The sequence below is a fragment of the Nannospalax galili genome, unplaced genomic scaffold (genome assembly GCF_000622305.1).
Source record: "Nannospalax galili isolate Female #2095 unplaced genomic scaffold, S.galili_v1.0 scaffold128, whole genome shotgun sequence".
Taxonomy (NCBI): Eukaryota; Metazoa; Chordata; class Mammalia; order Rodentia; family Spalacidae; genus Nannospalax; species Nannospalax galili.
The window spans coordinates 324,551-343,227 of NW_008360322.1; the positions used below are offsets into that span (position 1 = coordinate 324,551).

General features: G+C 39.7%; 1 protein-coding gene across 2 annotated transcripts in view; it reads right to left on the reverse strand.

Annotated features, from left to right (window-relative positions):
* The window catches only part of Dpysl3 (dihydropyrimidinase like 3), a 104,949-nt gene that overhangs the window by 28,338 nt on the left and 57,934 nt on the right, over nt 1-18,677 (reverse strand). For both annotated transcript variants that reach the window (XM_008825239.3, XM_008825240.3), the window contains exon 2: nt 2,302-2,390. In XM_008825239.3, the coding sequence (XP_008823461.1) occupies nt 2,302-2,390 (89 nt within the window). The remainder of the gene's footprint in view (nt 1-2,301; nt 2,391-18,677) is intronic.

Here is an 18,677-nt window from a genome sequence, read left to right on the forward strand (position 1 = left end):
ATTTAAAAGAGCAACTCTCAAGACAAACAGTACTATAAGGATTTTGGACATTGCATTGTATTTGTCAATATAGTCTTCAAAAGTCACTCACAAGTTGGAATCTTTAAACAAGGACATATATATATATATACACATATATAAAATATAGATTCTAAATATATACATGTATACATATATTTAGAAGCTATATTTTTATTAAAATATTTTATTTATTATTTTATTTTCTGGTAAGTGCACCCGTGTTGTGCAATGCCCACGGAGGTCAGAAGAGGCCATCGGATCCCCTGGACCTGGAGTTATGGACAGTTATTAGCTGTCATGTGGGTGCTGGGATTCAAACCTGGGTCTTCTGCAAGAACAACTACTGTTCTTAACCGCCGAGCCATCTCTCCAGCCCAGAAGCTATATGTTTTTATTGACACAAAATGATCCATAAGGGATTATATGTTGTGAGTTTTGTCGTGTGACCTATAGATTGACAGAGTCTAAAGTATATCATGTGGTTAATATTTTTTAATAAGCATATTTATTATCCCTTTCATTTTGCTCTTTCTTTAAGGTTGAGAAATAACACTGGGAAAAGCTATGAAGAGTGTGAACTGACTATTAGAAGAAACAGAAAAAGATAATGAATCAGTGCAGCAGCAGGTACAGACACTCAGCTACCGTTAGGCTGGCCTTCTGTGCCCTAACGTCCCACCTCAGGCTTCCTTCCCGTTTTCTACACATCCCTGATCAGTCAACGGTGCTTCACTGCAGATCCAAAAGGAAAGAGTCAATATGCCAGTCCTGTGGCACCGACAGCTTTTGTGCCCTGCATCCCAGTAGAGGATTCAGTCAAGGAAGCTGATGATGACAACTTTCCGAGATACAGTGTGACCCAGGAAGCCTCCGAGCATCCCAGGGAGGAGTGAGGGAAGAATCAGGGAGAACAAGGGAGTGTCTCAAAGGACACCTCACAAGGAAGTGACATGCATGGCTTCCCCCTGCACTATGCTGCTTGCATGATTATTGCTTGCAGTGTTGCTTGATTGTCTGTTATTTCAAAGCTTCAATTTCAACAGCTGCTCAAAGCTGCCCTCATGGTACACCTAGGATTCATAGACTACATTGTCACTAAATATCTCCTACCTTGAGCATATGTGTACCTCACTGCTTGTGGCATGCAATATTTTCCTTTCCACGCATAGCCAGCCAGAAAGATTCTCTTGGGGTGGTAAGAAGTTCATGACTGGCCTGAGAACTCTATGTTCTGCAACTAAAGTATCCACATGTCTACAAGTTCAACTTTACCACATCTCCATGGGGCCATTCCAGGGCCACCACAATCCGAAACATACTGTGAGAAATGCAGCCACTGATCGAAACTCTACTCTAGTCCAGACCCTGGCCAGTCCTGTTTCCTGTTCCCGGTTTTCTTACTCACTGTGTTCCCTCCCAGAGAAACCGAGAATCAAAAGAATGAAGAATCACGTTTTTATGTGTGTATGTTTTCACCCATTTTGACAATTAGCAATAATACCATGTCTGAAACAGAAATGACTTAACCACTTTTGTCCATCACACTAATCAGGACCACTTTAATCTCTGAAAGTTCATCTTCTATCTCCTTATTTAATCATGTTTTCTGCTGACAGCCAAATATAGTATGTATAGATGTGCTCTGAATACAGGCTACCTGAATCCACAGTCTTGGGTCTGCCAGTTATAGCATTATGGTTACGACAAAGTTACCTAACTGATATAGTGGTATGACAAAATATCTGTCAATCAAATCCTGTCTGAAACTCACTATACAAAAAGTGATGAATAGAAATTAACTCACTATATTTCAATAGCAAGTTGTTCCCTAAAGAAATTATATATTCCTGATGAATACATTTGGAAATCATTCTGAAGTGTATGCCCTGTCTGTATTCTACCTTGTTAAGTCCTACCATTTTGTCAAGTTCATTTTTAAATACTCTCTCTACCCTAAAGCTGACCTGTAATTAAATTTCTTCCTGTTTACTTCTAAATCACACATCCTGATTTCATCTGGACACCTGTTACATATAGTTTGATATTTTTAGGGTGATTTTACTCATACACATTTCTCAATATCCTAAAGGACAGGGGCCACATCATCCAATTTTCCATGACCCATAGCATGCCCATTAATACGCCTTGTGCAAATGGGTTCTCAAAAATTTTTCTGATGAACAATTCAGGAGTTCTCATTTCACTTGAAATTCAAGCTTCTTTCTAAGTCCTCCAATGAAGACAGGAAGTAGAAAAGAAGTAAAAGCGTTCCATACGTACTTTATTAAGCCATCCTCCATGTAAATATCAGCATAAAAGGACTGATCATCATTAACAATTCTGCCTCCCTTGATTAGAAGACGGTCACTCTAGAAAAGAAAGAAAACACGAGTCATTGTCACAGGTGGCACCTCAGAGACCAGTGCTTTACCACGGTGTTCACAACTCATTGTTCTAGATGTCTAGAAGAACACTTTTTAATAGCAGGGTCTATGTGCTCATTGGTCACACATTTGAATGTGGGGTACTTGTTGGGGATCCAGTTCTCATGCTTGTCCCTAATTGAGATCATTCCACTGTTTCACCTTTTGATTAAGCAACCTATCTCAGTCATCTTCCTTTAAAGTACTTACAGTGCCACAAGGATACACTCAGCACATGTCATGCTGTAATTTTGTGATGCATACATACACACATATGCACACACACACAAATTGGTGAAGTGTATAAGAAAACTATTATTGGAAAAAAAGACAAGGTGTATCTAGTATTTAAGTCAGAGTGAAACAATTGTGCAGAATTTATATTTGTTTCATTATATCAGTATTTCTCACATTTTTATGAATGCACATTTTCTTTTAAATCATCATTGTACATAGTACTGAGTTGAGTTGAATAAGGACATTTTCATATAAGTTTATAATGTCCTTTGACCATGAATTAATGATTCTCTCTTTTTTTTTGTTTTTTGAGACAGGGTCTCACTATGTAGCCTGGCTGTCCTGGAACTCCTTATGTAGACCAAACTGACTAGAGCTCTGCCTGGGTCTATGTCTGGACTACTGGGATCAAAGACTTGTTGGGGTGTACCACCATGCCCAGTGAGTGTATATCTTTGTTGCTTTAATCATGAGAAAAATTAAGTCTTTTTTAAAAATGGTAACTTAGGGCTGGAGAGATGGCTCAGTGGTTAAGAGCACTGACTGCTCTTGCACAGGACCCTAGTTCAGTGTTCATCACCCACATGGTGGCTAACAGCTGTCTGTAACTCCAGTTTCAGGGAATCCAATGCTTTCTCCTGGCCTCCACAGGTACTGCACATACATGGAGCACTTACACACATGCAGGCAAAACACATGTAAAATAAGTAAATAAATAAATTTGTTAAAAAATAAAATTGAAACATGAAATTTAGATGTGATCCAACTTAAAACAATGAAAATATGGTCTATGGTCATTTTCTACACACACACACACATGCACACGCACACACACATGCACACACACACATGAACATGCACACACATGCACACACACATATTATATGTCAGAGGAGGGACAAATCAGTGTCAGCTCTACAAATGATAGGTCTCATTGAATGAATGAAAATGGAACTTGAACTGCAGTAGAAACTGATGGATTGTAGCTTTTGGTGGCCAAGGAGGAGAAAAGTATTTCCAGGGGTATAGGAGAGTAGAGCTACAGTATGGATAAAGAATACCATTTGGCTAGATTAGAATTCTAAGAATTCAACTTAGAGACTTCAACTCCACCCACCCACCCATCCACCCATCCATCCATCCATCCATCCATCCATCCATCCATCTATCCAATCCATCCATCCATCCACTTATGCATACATCTATTATCCGTCCACTGATTCAGCAAATAACTATTTATTATTAAATAATTGGGAAAGCTGTATAAAAGACATATGAGGTCATTACCTTCATGAAGAAGAAGCCTAACAATCCAGAAATAATGAAAAACAAAAATAAGAAAATATGACATTGTATTGCCATAGGATACAGGGAAATGTGGCTAGTTTAAGCAGAAATATAAAAGGTCTTTTAAGGAGACAGAAATTTTCAATATGTGACAGGAATAGGGTGGACATATTGAGGAGTTCAAAACATGTGGGGCTTATAGACCATGTGTGATGGGGCTTTGTATTTGACTTTGATGGTCCATCTTGCATTTGTTGAGTTTTTCTTAATACTTCATTAATCTAGATCTTAAAAATCTTCACCCTTGGCACTATGACACGATGAAATTTCTTATACTCATGCAATATCTTGAAAGCAGAAGTTAAGCGGTGATTTTCTATACCACACATGGGGCTCTAATGCTACCTCTCATTTTCTATTCAAAAATGATCTGTCAGTGGGGCTTCTCTAACCCTTTCTCTCCTTTGAAAGCAATATTCTCAAACAGGGGTCAGGGAATCAGTATCAAAGGAATGGCTGGTCTTGAACTCACAGAGATCCACCTTCCTCTGCCCCCTCAGTGCTGGGATTAAAGGCGTGTGCCACCACGCCCGGCTACAATTTTACTTTTAAGAAAGAAAAATGGAAAACTATTGTCATTTACTGTTTTAACTGTACCATAAAATTATGAGAATGCCTAGGTCTGTGCTTCTAAACTAGTATATACAGAAAAAAACAAAACAAAACAACAACAACAACAACAAACTATTCCCTGACCCTACACTTGTCCACAAAATTAGCATATTATGAGCTCTATCCATGGTTCTAATGCAGCTCACCACCAAGTCACAGGCCAGTTCCACACACAAATGTCTCAAATGCAGTTTTGTGTGTTTGTGAAGGCAACATTTCCAATAGGCGCTGCCTAATGAAATGATCTTGGCAACTCTAAGAGTTCCCTCTTGTTGCTCAATGCTTTTCTTTATGTTTCCAACAAAGACCTGAACTGAACTGCTCTTTGGTAAAGGGCCAGCTTCCATCTGAACTAAGACCAGTTATGAAACAAGAATAGCCTAAAGACCCTCAGCCCTGAAGCACTGATGTGATCAGCCTTTGCCTCAACAGCATCAAATACCAGCAAAGGAGCAAATGCCTTCTAGGACTCAATGTGCCTCACAGGGACAGCAGAAGCTGATACAAGTGGAATTAGCACCACTGAGAGAACATCATTGGATAATATTCAAATGGCAATTAAATAAACCCTTTCTGGCTTAATGATGAGGAAGCTAAACAGAGTCCAAACATAAATGATAGGCATGGTGTAGTTTTCAGAGTAGGGAGAAACAGGGCCCTGATCCATGGGGTGTAAGTACTATAGCTATTGTTTTCATTATGCAGAGCAAAAATACAAAAACTTGAACTCACAGATCTCAAATGCATACTTACCTGGGGCTCTTCTGCTTGGTCTTCACTTCTTCCCCGTGAAATAACCCACTTGAACTCTTCCCACACCCTAGGGCACCATCATAAAGGACTGCCTAGGCAAACTGACCATCAGACACTGAAGAATTTGAAAGGTAAATCTTAGCTTGATACTGAGGATGTGAGGGCTGTAAATGACGGAACAACTGATCACCCAAACCAGATAACACTACACATCAATGGGCACAGGAAAAGAAATGCTTGTCTATGAACTCAGGGGCCAGCCTCACAGATGTACGCGAGACAGGATCAAAACTCAACAGGATGAACAAATCCAACATCTGTGATTAAGCATTATCTTAAAAGTCTTAAGAAATACAGCATGTTAGAGACAGAATCTAGCACCGATTTTCTAAATAGGGAGCCACAGAGAGGTGATTTAGTCCAAGTGATAGAGTGAACCAGTTATGGGTGCCATCGAATCCAGGGCTCCCCTCTTGGCACCACACTGATTCCCACAGACCACTGTGCCCAAAGTCTTCCTATCTGATGACCACCTTGTGACGGGACCCTCTTCTCTGATACTGAATCTAGCTGTTGCACTGTTTAAAGTGCTTAGCAGTCCTCTGCGGTAGGTAACTTTAGGAATCCATTAACTTTTAGCCTCTGCTTATAAATCAGTGCATTAAACCTGCCCCTTATGGCCCAAATGTGTTAATGCAGTTTATAAAGGGAACTGATTTATGATCCAGAGTAGCAAGGGCTTTTACAATGTGGTAAAGTCTAACCTTTTGCCTTCACTAGGGAATAACAAAGATTAGAAAAACTGAAAATTGTAAGTTTGTGAAAGAAATAGAGAATGAAGACAGAAAAGGGGAGGAAAGGACAAGGAAGGGAAAAGACAAAGCTAGTAGAAAATAAAACCTTTAAAGATGCTAAGAACAACAAGAACTAATTGACCAATGCCTAGATTAAACTGGAACAGAGAAAGAAATGGCAGCCTGGAACTCAAGCTGAATGGATATGTTGATTGGCAGTCTAGTCTTTCATATAAAGAACTTCAGTTGTCACCTGTGCCCGAGGCAATGAAAACACACATCTGGGGGAAACTGGAGCCCTCCACAGACTCCATCCCAGGCATTAGGTCATCCTGAATACTTAAGACACATGTGTTCTATACGTGCAACTATTCCAGCAGCTCAGAATAAAGCTATAATCTTATGAAGAGAAAAGGAAGGCAGAAGGACTATGAGTTTCCAAAATCAGATATTTTGTTACCTGGACTCAAACCACAGTCTCTGATCCTTGGTGGAGATTCAAGATACTTTTACAACACAGATGAAGTAGCAGGTGGTTATTTTAAATAAATTCTCATTTGGGCAATTAGATCTGACTTCCTAAAAACACTCTACTTTTAAGATTATATCAGGATGAGTAGAATATGTCAATGCAATCTTGATGAAATTCTTACCCAAGCAGCATCATTCAAAGAAAAGAAAGAAACCCAGGCTTTCTAAGACAGTGCAGCTGACTCTGTGGCATTCAGGAAAAGGTACCAGGGAGGCCCTAAGCAGCCCAGGGTTCTCAGACTGGCTGTAAGTGAATACAGATCTTTGGGAGAGACAGCACTACTTGGATTTGGAAAAGTGACTTTATTTCTCTGGGCTTCAGGCACCTCATCTCTAAAACAAGGACAGTGGTGTCATTTCCTTAGGGTGCATTTTCTTAGGGTGCTGGTAAGGATTATGGGAAATACTACACATGAAAAGGTAAACTCTGCTTGGCACATTAAATGCTCAATACATGTGAGCAGTTATCATTAGTATTATGGTTTACACCACAAAGCTCCACTCATAAATAAGAATTGAACAAACATTTTGTTAATCAAAATATAAAGGACCTTGCCATAAAGGAAATCTCAGTCACCAGTCTCCAGTGTACCCTCAGCAACTGTTCTGTGTTCCTCCCAAAGTCAGTCAAGGCTTCTTTTAAGCCCACCCCCACAGGGCAAGTTCCCAGGCCCCTCCAGGTCATTCTTCCTCTACATAGAAGCCTTCATGAAAAGATAGCAATCTACTCTCTTCTAGAAGAAATGAAGAGTGGGTGGTGAGGTCTTAAAATTGACCCATACCCTCCCTCTCCACCCAGCACATGGATCTGTTTCCAGGATCCCTGACTTTGAGATAGAGAGTGAGTGATATATGAAGACAGATTATCAGGAGCAATGCAGTTTCTTAGTTCTGAGTCCTTACTAAAATAGGGCACGGTTTGACAAGGTAGGCTATTCCAAACTCCTGAACTGATATGGATGAACTTCTCAAACCCGCACATTCTTCCTCTGGCATTCTAAAAACATTTAGGACCATCAAGGTGTGTGAGAAGGAACTTGAGGAGCTCCTTCCAAAATACAACCCATTGTGCAGCATACACAATATACAGAAAGCACTATTTTCATCTTATTACCTTGGGTTTGGCCCTGGAGGATAAAAACGAGAGGAAAAGCAAAGTACAAGGGGCAGAAGACAGCAGCAATATGAACCAAGGCAGTGTGTCTGTCCAACGACTGCAACTAGAACATCAAAGCCAGCCATGCACATTCTTCTTGCCCCAGAGCTTCACATTCACCATTTTAAAGATGTAAGTATCAAAGGGCCTGATGAGTGATGGGGTCTACCATGGGTCACAGTAGATAGGAAAATGACCTGTAGATAGCTCCTTAATCCTTGCTCCACGATAACAGTCTGCCAGTCTTCAATAGAGGTTCAGAAAAGGATAAGCTCAAGTGGATAGTCTGGCAAGGAAAGGAAGCCATGGAGAGGAGGAGTCCCAGCACTGGACAGGAGGAGCCACAGAACCATTTCATTCTTATATAGGTCAGCCAGGTACGCAAAGGCTAGATTATAGTTACACACACACACCTCTTTCATGGCATCTGGTTTATCTTGATGCAAAATATGCTTCTATTTGCTTAATATTATTGCTAAATAAATGAATTTTAAAAGTCAACACTGTCTTACTATAATAAATTCAAAGCCCCGAATAGTAAACCTAAGGTTACATCCAGTAAAAACATTAAGAATTCCACCTATATTCTACTACCTCCAAGAAAGAGCCCAAGGATGAACTCAATACACTATTGTATTTTTTAAATTATTAAGTAAAAGGAAAGTATTAAAGAGACTAGTACCAGAGACTTTTTCCTTGATCTAATCAGAGTTTTGAAAGAATGCATGCAATTCAGTGTTACTGAATGTCCTTTTCTTGAATCATCTAAAGTGATCAGATATAACTGCAAGAATATCAACCCTAGGGCTGGAGAGATGGCTCAGTGGTTAGGAGTGCTGGCTGCTCTTGCAGAAGACCTGGGTTTGAATCCCAGCACCCACATGGTGGCTAACAACCATCTATAACTCCAGTTCCAGGGCATCCAATGTCCTCTTCTGTCCTCTACAGGCACTGTACAACACAGGTGCACTCATATATATGTAGGCATAATACCCATACACATAAAATCAAAATAAATAAATCAAAAAAAATTTAAAAGAATACCAACCCCAGAACTGGCAAGATCATTCAGCAGATAAAGACACCTGCCAGTGTGACAACTTGAGTTTCATCCCTGAATCTCACACAGTAGAAGGGAGGACAGGTTCCTAAAAGTTATCCTCTGATTTCCACATGCATCCCCCCCCACATGCAAACATATGAATAAATAAATAAAGAAAAGAACATTTACCTCATAGCCTATTGTGAGAGCTGATGGTATGATGCAGGGTAGGACACACAAAAGGCCTGCAGGTGGTGGGCATTACAAACATGACTGCAAGTATGGCACTGGAACTTCTACTTTATCAGTCTTATCACATAGCTGTCAAACTAAACCCACTCAGCAGCACAAATGGAAAGTAACAATTATCACCATATCTAAACTGCCTGAGAAGCATGGTGTTTGCAGAACATCCTGTAAAACCCAGTAGAGACTAAAGAAAAGTCAGTACTTCCAAGAACTGCTTCATACCATCTCGGGTCTGGATTCCTACAAAGGCTTTGTATTTTGTTACTTTTTTGTGTTGCTGAGCATTGCTCCTGCTTAGACTTTGGGATGCTTCACTTTGATAGTCAACATCATCGGATCTAGAATCCATCAAAGGAGACATCGTTTGTAACAAGAGTGTCAACCAATGCAAGGTAATAACCCTAACCCTCACAAATTTTCTATAACCCTAAAACTACTCTGAAAAACAGAATCTGCATTGAGAGAGAGAGAGAGAGAGAGAGAGAGAGATCTGTCTGGCAGAAATCAAAGAAGAGCTCACAGAGGACTTGTCTGGAAAGGGTCTAAAGGATTAGCTGATTTGAACACACAGATATGGTCAAAAGCAATTTTCATGAGAGTAGGGACATACTGATTTATAACAGGAATTATTACAATTTATAAAATTTTCTAGAAATATCTTACATGTCAAAACAATTCAAGTTTATATACTCTTTGTTCAATTCATCCACAATAAAGTGCTATGACTTGTATGCCATCATCATCCCCAATGAACTGATGAGGGTTAACTCAGACTAATGCCATGTAACTGGACAATAGACAGCCCATGGTCCCACTGCAAACAATGCATTTCAATGGGAAATTGAGGAACTGCTGGGTCCCAGATACTAAGGATACTGTGGAATGGGAAAGGGAATGGGAAGCAGTCATCTGGGGAGTTCAACTTTTTTTTCATTTTTTTTTATTGAGCTTTTTAAATTTCATATATTTCCCAATCAAACACAGACCCCCTCCCCCATTCATGCTTTCCCAATCCCCCCACCAAGGGGAGTTCAATTTTTATTCTATGAGTACTAGAAAACTCCTGGAAGCCATTTTGAGAAAATGAATGAAATGTAATCTCAGAATTCGAAACATAGAAGCTAATGGAATGGCTGTGATGGAGTTAAAGAGAGGAAGCCCCTACCCAGAAAGCAGAAGTCAGTAGCAGGAGAAAAAGAAGGTCAGGAAAACCGTTAGCGCTCAGGGCATGAGTAGGAAACAGAAGTAACAACACTTAATCTGAAATGAGTGCTTTAACAAAGGGTCTATCTGACACAGTGTGGACAGGGTTTAGGGAAACTCAATGGTTGTGCAGCATCAAGCCTGAAGGTGGCAGGGTAGGGTCTCTCCTTCTACCATGTATGTCAGGGGAACTCATGCAGGTTGTCAAGTTTGCCCACAAGTACCATCACCCGTTGAACTATCTTTCTGCCTCCTAATTTTTTTAAACATTTATTTGTGTGCCAAGACTACTTTAAAAAGAAGATTAAATTGGTATTTTGAGCAAAGGAATAAATATACTACAGACCAATGTGTAAAATAAGATGTAATTCTTATAAAAGCGAACAAAGAATATTGAATATACATGTTTATCATGTTTTTGTGTGACCAAGAGAAAGATCTGGAAGGAAGTTCACCAGATGATTAACATGTGGAAGGGTTAGCAAGAGCTGCAGAAGGCAACTCAAAGAGCTTTTGAAACCTTTGCTCGATTTACCTATTTGCATTATTTAGCTGTAAAATATGCAAGGTACTTTATAATATTTTGAAGAAATTTAACATGGAAAATTATAGAACAGGAAAGGACTGAAGTGATTGCTTCCATCTGAAGTGACAGTAAGATCATGGATTCAAAAATGCCTGTGGTATTACTGAGGAAGGCTTGATCCTTAAGGAAGAAGGGATAGGGATGCATCAAAGTTTACTGCAGTTCACAACAGGGTGTTCAGGGAGGACCCATCCATAAAATTGGAGCATCAGAAAGAAGAAAAATGAGGTACAAAACTCTGAACAAATAATCCTGAGGGACTGATCAACCATATGGACATGAAGCAGAAATGGAGGATGGCATTAATGGACGGACTTGAGTCAATACCACGTTGAAAATGTCTAAGTCCATAGAAAGGCAACAAAAAGTGATGGAAAGCTTAACAGGAATCAAAAGTCATGGACTGTGGACACAGATTTGTGGCCCCAGCAAGTGACTCCTCTTCTTAGCTGCCTTGGTGATGAATAGTCCCCACCTCTCTCTTAAGAAATAATTCTCTTTGATCGTTTCTGACTCACAGCTCGCTTTGACTGGGTCTTTACAATGACAAAGAAGCCTAGTGAATTCCCATCCTATAGCTTTTCAGAAACAAGAAAACTTTCACTAAATCTGAAAGCCAGCAAAAATGCAATTCCCAGAAGAGGAAGGAAGGCTTGGGCCTTGGAACGTGTGAGCTGAGTGGCACCTTCAAATGACAGGCAATTACTCCCATCTATTTGTAGAGGCCACAGGGCTCCTACTCCAAGTCTGATATTATACTTTCATAGTTGGTGAGCACTTCTTGGGAATTGTGGTTAAAAACATATAACCACTGGTTTATGCAACTTCCTAAAACTGTCCCATGTGGACATGTTTAAAAGAAGGCACAGATGCAGTGCCCTAGCTCACACCAGGGAAAGCGGCCTGGGGGAAAGGGTGGTAGAGGAGGACACTTTTTCAAAGACCAGAAATGGGTTCCAGCTTGCTCTAGCTTGGAGTTCAGACATCAGAGATTGGTTCTGTTGTACAAGAGAACAAAGGACTGGACATTCTTTTGGCAGCTGAAGAACCCAAGTGTTGGGTCTGTGCTAGAACAACCAGAGAGGAAGGAAGAGGCCTTTGGGGAAATGATTGCTTTCCCCAAAGGACTGCTGTGAGTGGTAAGCTTAAGTTCTGAATATAATAGATGCTCAAAAGATGGATCCTAGAACCCACATTTTCTCAGAACAAAATCATCCATCAGGTTTTCTTACTTTCCCTCTATTCTCAAAAAAGCAGTTTGACTTTCACCTATTGTTTTAGTTCAGCTTAGTGTATAAATAAACCTCAAATATTTTTCAGTAAAGACTCCCAACACATTTCCTCAAAAGGAAGAGAGCTGGGGGAAAAAAAAAGAGGTCGCGGTTTTCTCTGGTCCTTTCTTGACATACCAAACAGACTATGGTCATGACCAATTCTCTTGGTCACAGCCTTCCATCTGGTTGAAAACCTGCATACCTATGGCCCTGCCTTCACCAAAGACAGGTGATAGTAAAGCAGTGGCTATTTATGACTCTCAGACCCCAGACATCCCCAAGTTATAATGACAGAAAAAGCTGCAAGTACTCTGAGAACAAGGATTCAAATGAACGCTTGAAGTAGATACAAAGAAGGTACCACTTAAAAATGACCAGAACTCAAAAATCAGATACCAAAGAGAAGCTCATCCTTTATCAAGACAAAGGCTTCCTTATCTTCAGCAAACTTCTAAGGCTTTATACATAATAGGTACTATCTGGAATGCATTCAAGATTGCTTCCTGTTCATCAAGAAGATAACTTTTTAGGGCTATGTTCCCTCTACTTGAAGGGAAGCAGACTCTTTCCTTACCCACAAAGCCATGAAGCTGTGCTACCTTCTTCCAGGTCGCTACTTAACATTCTATGTTCCTAACACCAAGAGAACAATCTTAATGGAATTGTTCTGCAATAAGTTCTTGTGACGTGCCTCTGCCCAGAAATGTTTCAGATTGAACTTTACAGTTGCCAATAAGAAAAGCAAGATGTACACTGTGAGGTGTATCAAATTGTGTCTAAAAAACAGCAAAATATGACCTTTAAAAGGTGCCCCAGACAAACCTATGTTACTACTTTCCCCCCAGTAATCCCAAGTCTTTCTCTTCATTATCTCAATTCTGAGGGTAGAGCAATCTAGGCCTTGGTTGGATAACTGGGGACCATAGAGGCATGGTCTCTTTATCAACAAGAAGATAGTCTAGTAGCCCTTCTTTATTATTAATTTTTATATCAGTAGTAGTTTTCATTATGGCATTTTCATACAGATATGTCAGAATATCTTGTTCAGATCTGTCCCTTTCCCCAACTCATTTCCCTGTGCCCCATGGCCCCCTCTGTCCAAATCCCTTCTTTCTTCCATAGGTCCCCAATCTTCCTTAGTATATAAACTTGTCTTTTTGATACTTGCTCTCCTCAAACCAATTAACCTAGGGAAAGCACAACAGTTTAAAGCAAAGAAACAGTGTGATGTGTTATTCATTCATCTATTCCTTCATTTAATGGTTGTAAATGCTTCCTGTTTATAATGCTAGCAGCACTAATGTGAGCAAATTAAATCTCCTGCCACTGCAGTGGTCGAAAACGCAAAAAACAAGCAAGGGACTAGGTAAACACTATAAGCTCAGTAGAGATCAGGGACATTTAGAAAATAAAGGGATACTTGAGGTGGGAGAGCTTGGACAGCTTTTGATTTTGTCTTTGAAGAAAGTACACCTAAGAAGCTGTCCATAAAGAGAGAGTTGAATGGTCTGAGTGCTAGAAAAACGTCTTCTTCGCTCTGAGAGAACAGCAAGTATTGATGTTCTGAATAAGAGATGAATATGTGTTCAGGGACAAGCAAGAGGGGAGCGTGGGGGAGTCAAGTCACTGGAGGGCAGTAGCTGCAGGTCACATGGGGTCTCAGGAGCCATGACCTGGGTTTTATTTGTGGTACTATAGAAGATATAATGAATGGATGAATGAAAAAAAATGAATGAATGACTAATCTTTTGACCTGATTTACATTTTAAAGGACCACCTGGTTATAGACTGAGAATGAATTTAGGGCTAAGCAAAGCAGAAGCACAGATGGATATTCTTACAGTAAGATGTGCTTGTACATTGCCTATTCTTCCTCTCTTTGTCTGTAGGTGTTCTTCCCGTTGTGTGAGTCCGGGCCTAAATTCTCCTCTAATTCATATTGGATTAAGGCCCGCCTTAATTGCTTCTTTTAACTTTTCTCTTAAAAACCCTCTTTCTAAATACTGTCACATTTTAAGTACTAGAAATTAGGAAGTCAGTGTATATGAATTTTGGTTAGGGACAATTTAGCCAGAACACTCCCCTCTCCCCCACCTAAAAAGAATGAGAAAAAGCACCAAACCCAGCAAGGGAAATGAATCTTATGCGACTAAAAAAAAAAAAGAAAATCACAAATTATTTTACTGGATGACCTCTGGCAAATTACTTTAGCTTTTACCCACATTGTTTTAAGCACATGAAGGGTTTGGAATAACTTGTCTTCCCATCCTTAATCAAGCAAAGTAGTTTCTCCCATAAATTCTTATAGCAAAAAGGGTCGGAGATAGAGCACCAGCGAAGGACAGAAGCAAAAACCAAACAAACCTTTGTGGAATAACCCACAATCAACTCTATAGAAGCAGAGGGTTGCATTCAATTGCCTTAAAACCTTTCAAATTGCTTAAAGCCCTCCCCCCATCAAATCATAATTTAAAACTACTTAGTCAGATAAATCAGAAAACCCATTCAGAATGATCAATATCCCCAAGCAAAGTAATTTCATGAGGATCTGGGGCACAGATTGGCTTTGAAAGGAAAAAGTGCTTAATTCCAAATACAGTTTTCCTTGAAAGAATAAAAAGGGGGTTAGGAGCTTTAAATACATACACACACACACACACACACACACACACACACACACACACAAAGAAGATGTAAAATTAAAACGAGCTTCCATGCTTATAGGTTAAGCCAATTAGGAGTGGGGAATAAAGAGCCAGCCATGCTTCCTCTCCAGCTGTGCAACTTCGGGTTCCAGGACACTATGAGACTCCAGGAATGTCAAGAGCTTTAACAAGGCAGAAAGGCAAGCAAAGGGTGCTCATGAGAAAACAAATGTTTTCATTTCTCAAATGTGCTCATTTGAGAAGTGAAGGGAACAGAGAAACTAGCTTTCCATAAAAATGGCACAGTCCTGTCATGGCTGCAATAGCAAAGTTCCAGTAAGCTTGGGATTCAAGTCTACATTCTGCAACTCATGAGCCAAGTGGCTCTGGGGAAATTACACCTCTCTCTCCAGGCTAGCTTTTCATTTGACTTCAAGTAGAAATCTACAACTGAAAAGTAATCTGTCATTTCAGTTTTGTTATAAAGATCTTGAAAACAATCAAAAGTTTTTTTAACACTTTTAAAATGAACCACGTGATTAGAGCATTTCATTACAGCATTAACATATTCAATAACAATTTCCAGAGCAAAGATGCAGCTCTTTCAAATTTAGCTGTAAATTTTTAGGTTCACAGATGAATTAATACAGTTATACAATATTAAACTTAGTATAAACCCTGTAAGACATGAAATTGAATGAGTTTTTACTCTTTTTTAACCTTTAAAAAAGATCTCCATTTCATTTTAAAATATACTGTTTCACTCAGAAAAACTCATTTTTAATGCTACAAACACTTAGATGTTTACATATGCATCTCTAATCTCTATGTATTTGATTATTATTAGTCATAGTCGGTTACACTCAGATCCTTGGCACATGAGCATGCATATAAAGTCATCAGGTAGATTTCAATGGTACTGTGTTTCACCTCTACTAATTAAAATGAAGCAAATGCTTATGCTTCTTCCTCAAATATGACACATTATTCTATTTGTTGATTTTTTTGTGTGTATTTCATACAGAACATCCCAAACAATCTTATTCATCTATATACCCAAATGGCACACTCCCATAGCCTCCACCCACCCCACCCCCCATATTGGAGCCCATATACTCTGTCATCCCAGTTACTGTCCACTGTGTTGTCGGTGCCCCTAGCCTTTCCCCAGTGCTTGTCCATCTGCTAAGTCTAGTCAGCCTATCTAGAGATCCTTGTTTTACGAAGATCATCTCTTCCTCATCTAGCAGCAATCAGTTGTCAATATTCCTTTAGATAAGATTGGGGTCTGCTGTTCATTTTCCCAGTTCTATGCTGAGTTACTGTCTGGGAGTCTCTCAGGCCACCCCGGCCAACAACTCAAAGGAAGGTATCTCCTGTCTGGCATTGTTTCTTATTATGTAGCCTTTAGCTATACACATGGACTCTTAAAGAATTATATGGACCCCTTTAACCTTTGGTTTTACTTTCCTTTTAGGTGTTTAAGACCATACAGTTGGCCCAGATAAACCAATACATTTTTGTTCTTAACGCCGTTTGAGGATCTGTTCCTCAGGGGTCACATGGGCTTGGGAGGAGCCCCTGGCTCCTTTCTTTTACCAGTTCCATCTATATGAAGACAGGTCAAATATCTGTTTGACCATGATTGGTTTCATTTGGAGGCATGGAGGAAATGTTTCCTCTGTGTTGACCCTCCTTTTTGTAGACTGGACACTGGTTCAAGTCCATTTGATGGGGTCTCCATGGCCTCCTTGATCAAGAGGACAGGTGACTCACCACAGTTATAGGACATATTTAGAGATGCTTATGGTCCCCTGGAACTTAGTCGACCTAGGAGGGCAAAGAGCAAAAACTGTCCTTTAAGTCCCTCTGACCAAATTAGTATAGGCCTCAAAGTATGGCTGTTAAACATCCAAGAAGGTTAGTTCCACCAGTCTGGTACTTTTAATTACCATGTGCCATGTAGATAAAGCTTGGACAAAGACCAAACATTCTCAGATAAACCTTACCTAGATATATATTATATTTCTTGAGCTAGTTGTATGTATGATTTTTTTAGTAGGTTGTTTAATATAGTTCTGTTTTTTAATATTTTATTTATTATTTTTGTTTATGTGTATGAGTGTATTGCCTACATGTATGTGAGTGCACCTGTGAGGTGCAATGCCGTGGAAGTCAGAAGAGGGCTTCAGATTCCCCTGGAACTGGAGTTAAGGACGATTCATAGCCACCATGTGGGTGCTGGGAATTGAACCTGGGTCATCTGCAAGAGCAGTCAGTGCTCTTAATCGCTGAGCCATCTCTCCAGCCCCTTCCCTCTGTTTTTTTTTTTTTTTTAAACTAGCTAGGCATTATTTATCTCTCACATTGTCTAACCTTTCCAGCATGGTTTCCCCATTTAAAGTGTCCCCATTTTTCTCATTTCTCCTGTAATAATGCCCTTCTCCTATGATCCCACCTCTCTTGAGCTCCTTCTTTCCCTTTATCCCCAAGGTTTCTTGCAAAAAGAGGGTTAATTTAATTAGATTTTCCAAGCAGTGGAATAATATATTAAACTAGTTAAAATTATGTTATGAAAACGTACTTAAAATAAGGAAAACTGGGGCTGGAGAGACGGTTCAGCAGTTAACAGCACTGGCTGCTCTTGCAGAGGACCCAGGCTCAGTTCCCAGCACCCACATGATGGCTATGGCTAACCCTGTGTAACTCCAGTTCCAGGGGATCCAATACCCTCTTCTGACCTCCACAAGTATTACACAACATGGGTGCACTTAAACAAATGCAGGCAATACATTCATACATATAAAATAAAATGATAAAATATTTTTTAAAATGAAATAAAGCAAGGAAACCTATAATACTATATTATGAAAAGACATAGAGGACATTCTACAGATGAGCAATATATTGTTTTATATATACATATATGTGTGTATGTGTGTGTGTAAAATCATAAGGAAAAATTTCTAGATGGGTATACTAATAAGGTTAACAATGGCTATTTCTTGCTTATTTCATTGGCATTTATATTTTCATCCTTATTTTATTTATAGTTTTGGCTGATTCTTCCACAACTACTTTTCTGTAATAGGATAATACATCCTAATTAACTGTAAACTCTGGTAACCTACAACCTACCTTTTCACCACACAGTGAAAAGATTGAATTCAGTTGGGTCTCACTTCTCTCACCTGCATGAAACTGAACTTTCAAAAATATCTCTAAGGATAACCTTGATCATATCGGCTTTTCAGAGTCACAGAAAGTCAAAGCTTTGCAGAATCCTGCTTAGGATTTATATCAGAGGATGGGGCATACAATGTAAGGTCCCCATTCTGAAGGTGAAATTCCCATGTGAAGAAAAATTCCTCACTGGCATTTTTGCTGATTCAATGCAAGTGGCCTTTGGTGATGAGATGGACAGGCACCTACCTACTAAGTTGTTTGTGTGAGAAAGGAGAAGACATGCCAAGAAGCAGGGTGCTCTGAATGGGAAGACTGAAAATCTTCCCATCGCCAAGCAGCACTTGGGGTCCAACCCCCAGGCAGAAGGGGATCAGGAGCCAGTTGCTTCTCAGCTTTCTTGCACCATTCATGTGTCATGGGCAACAAGACAGGCCACAGTGTGCCTGAACGTGAGCCAATGTTGTGTGTCTCTAGAGGTGTGGGGTTATTTTTTCTACAGTGTAGGATTTAAGGTGGCATCATGTAGTGTGGTGAAGAACATGAGCTCTGGATCAGATAAACTTAAATTTGAACTTTGGTCCCCCATACCTCAAAGCTTGTGTGAATTAAAGGCTTAAT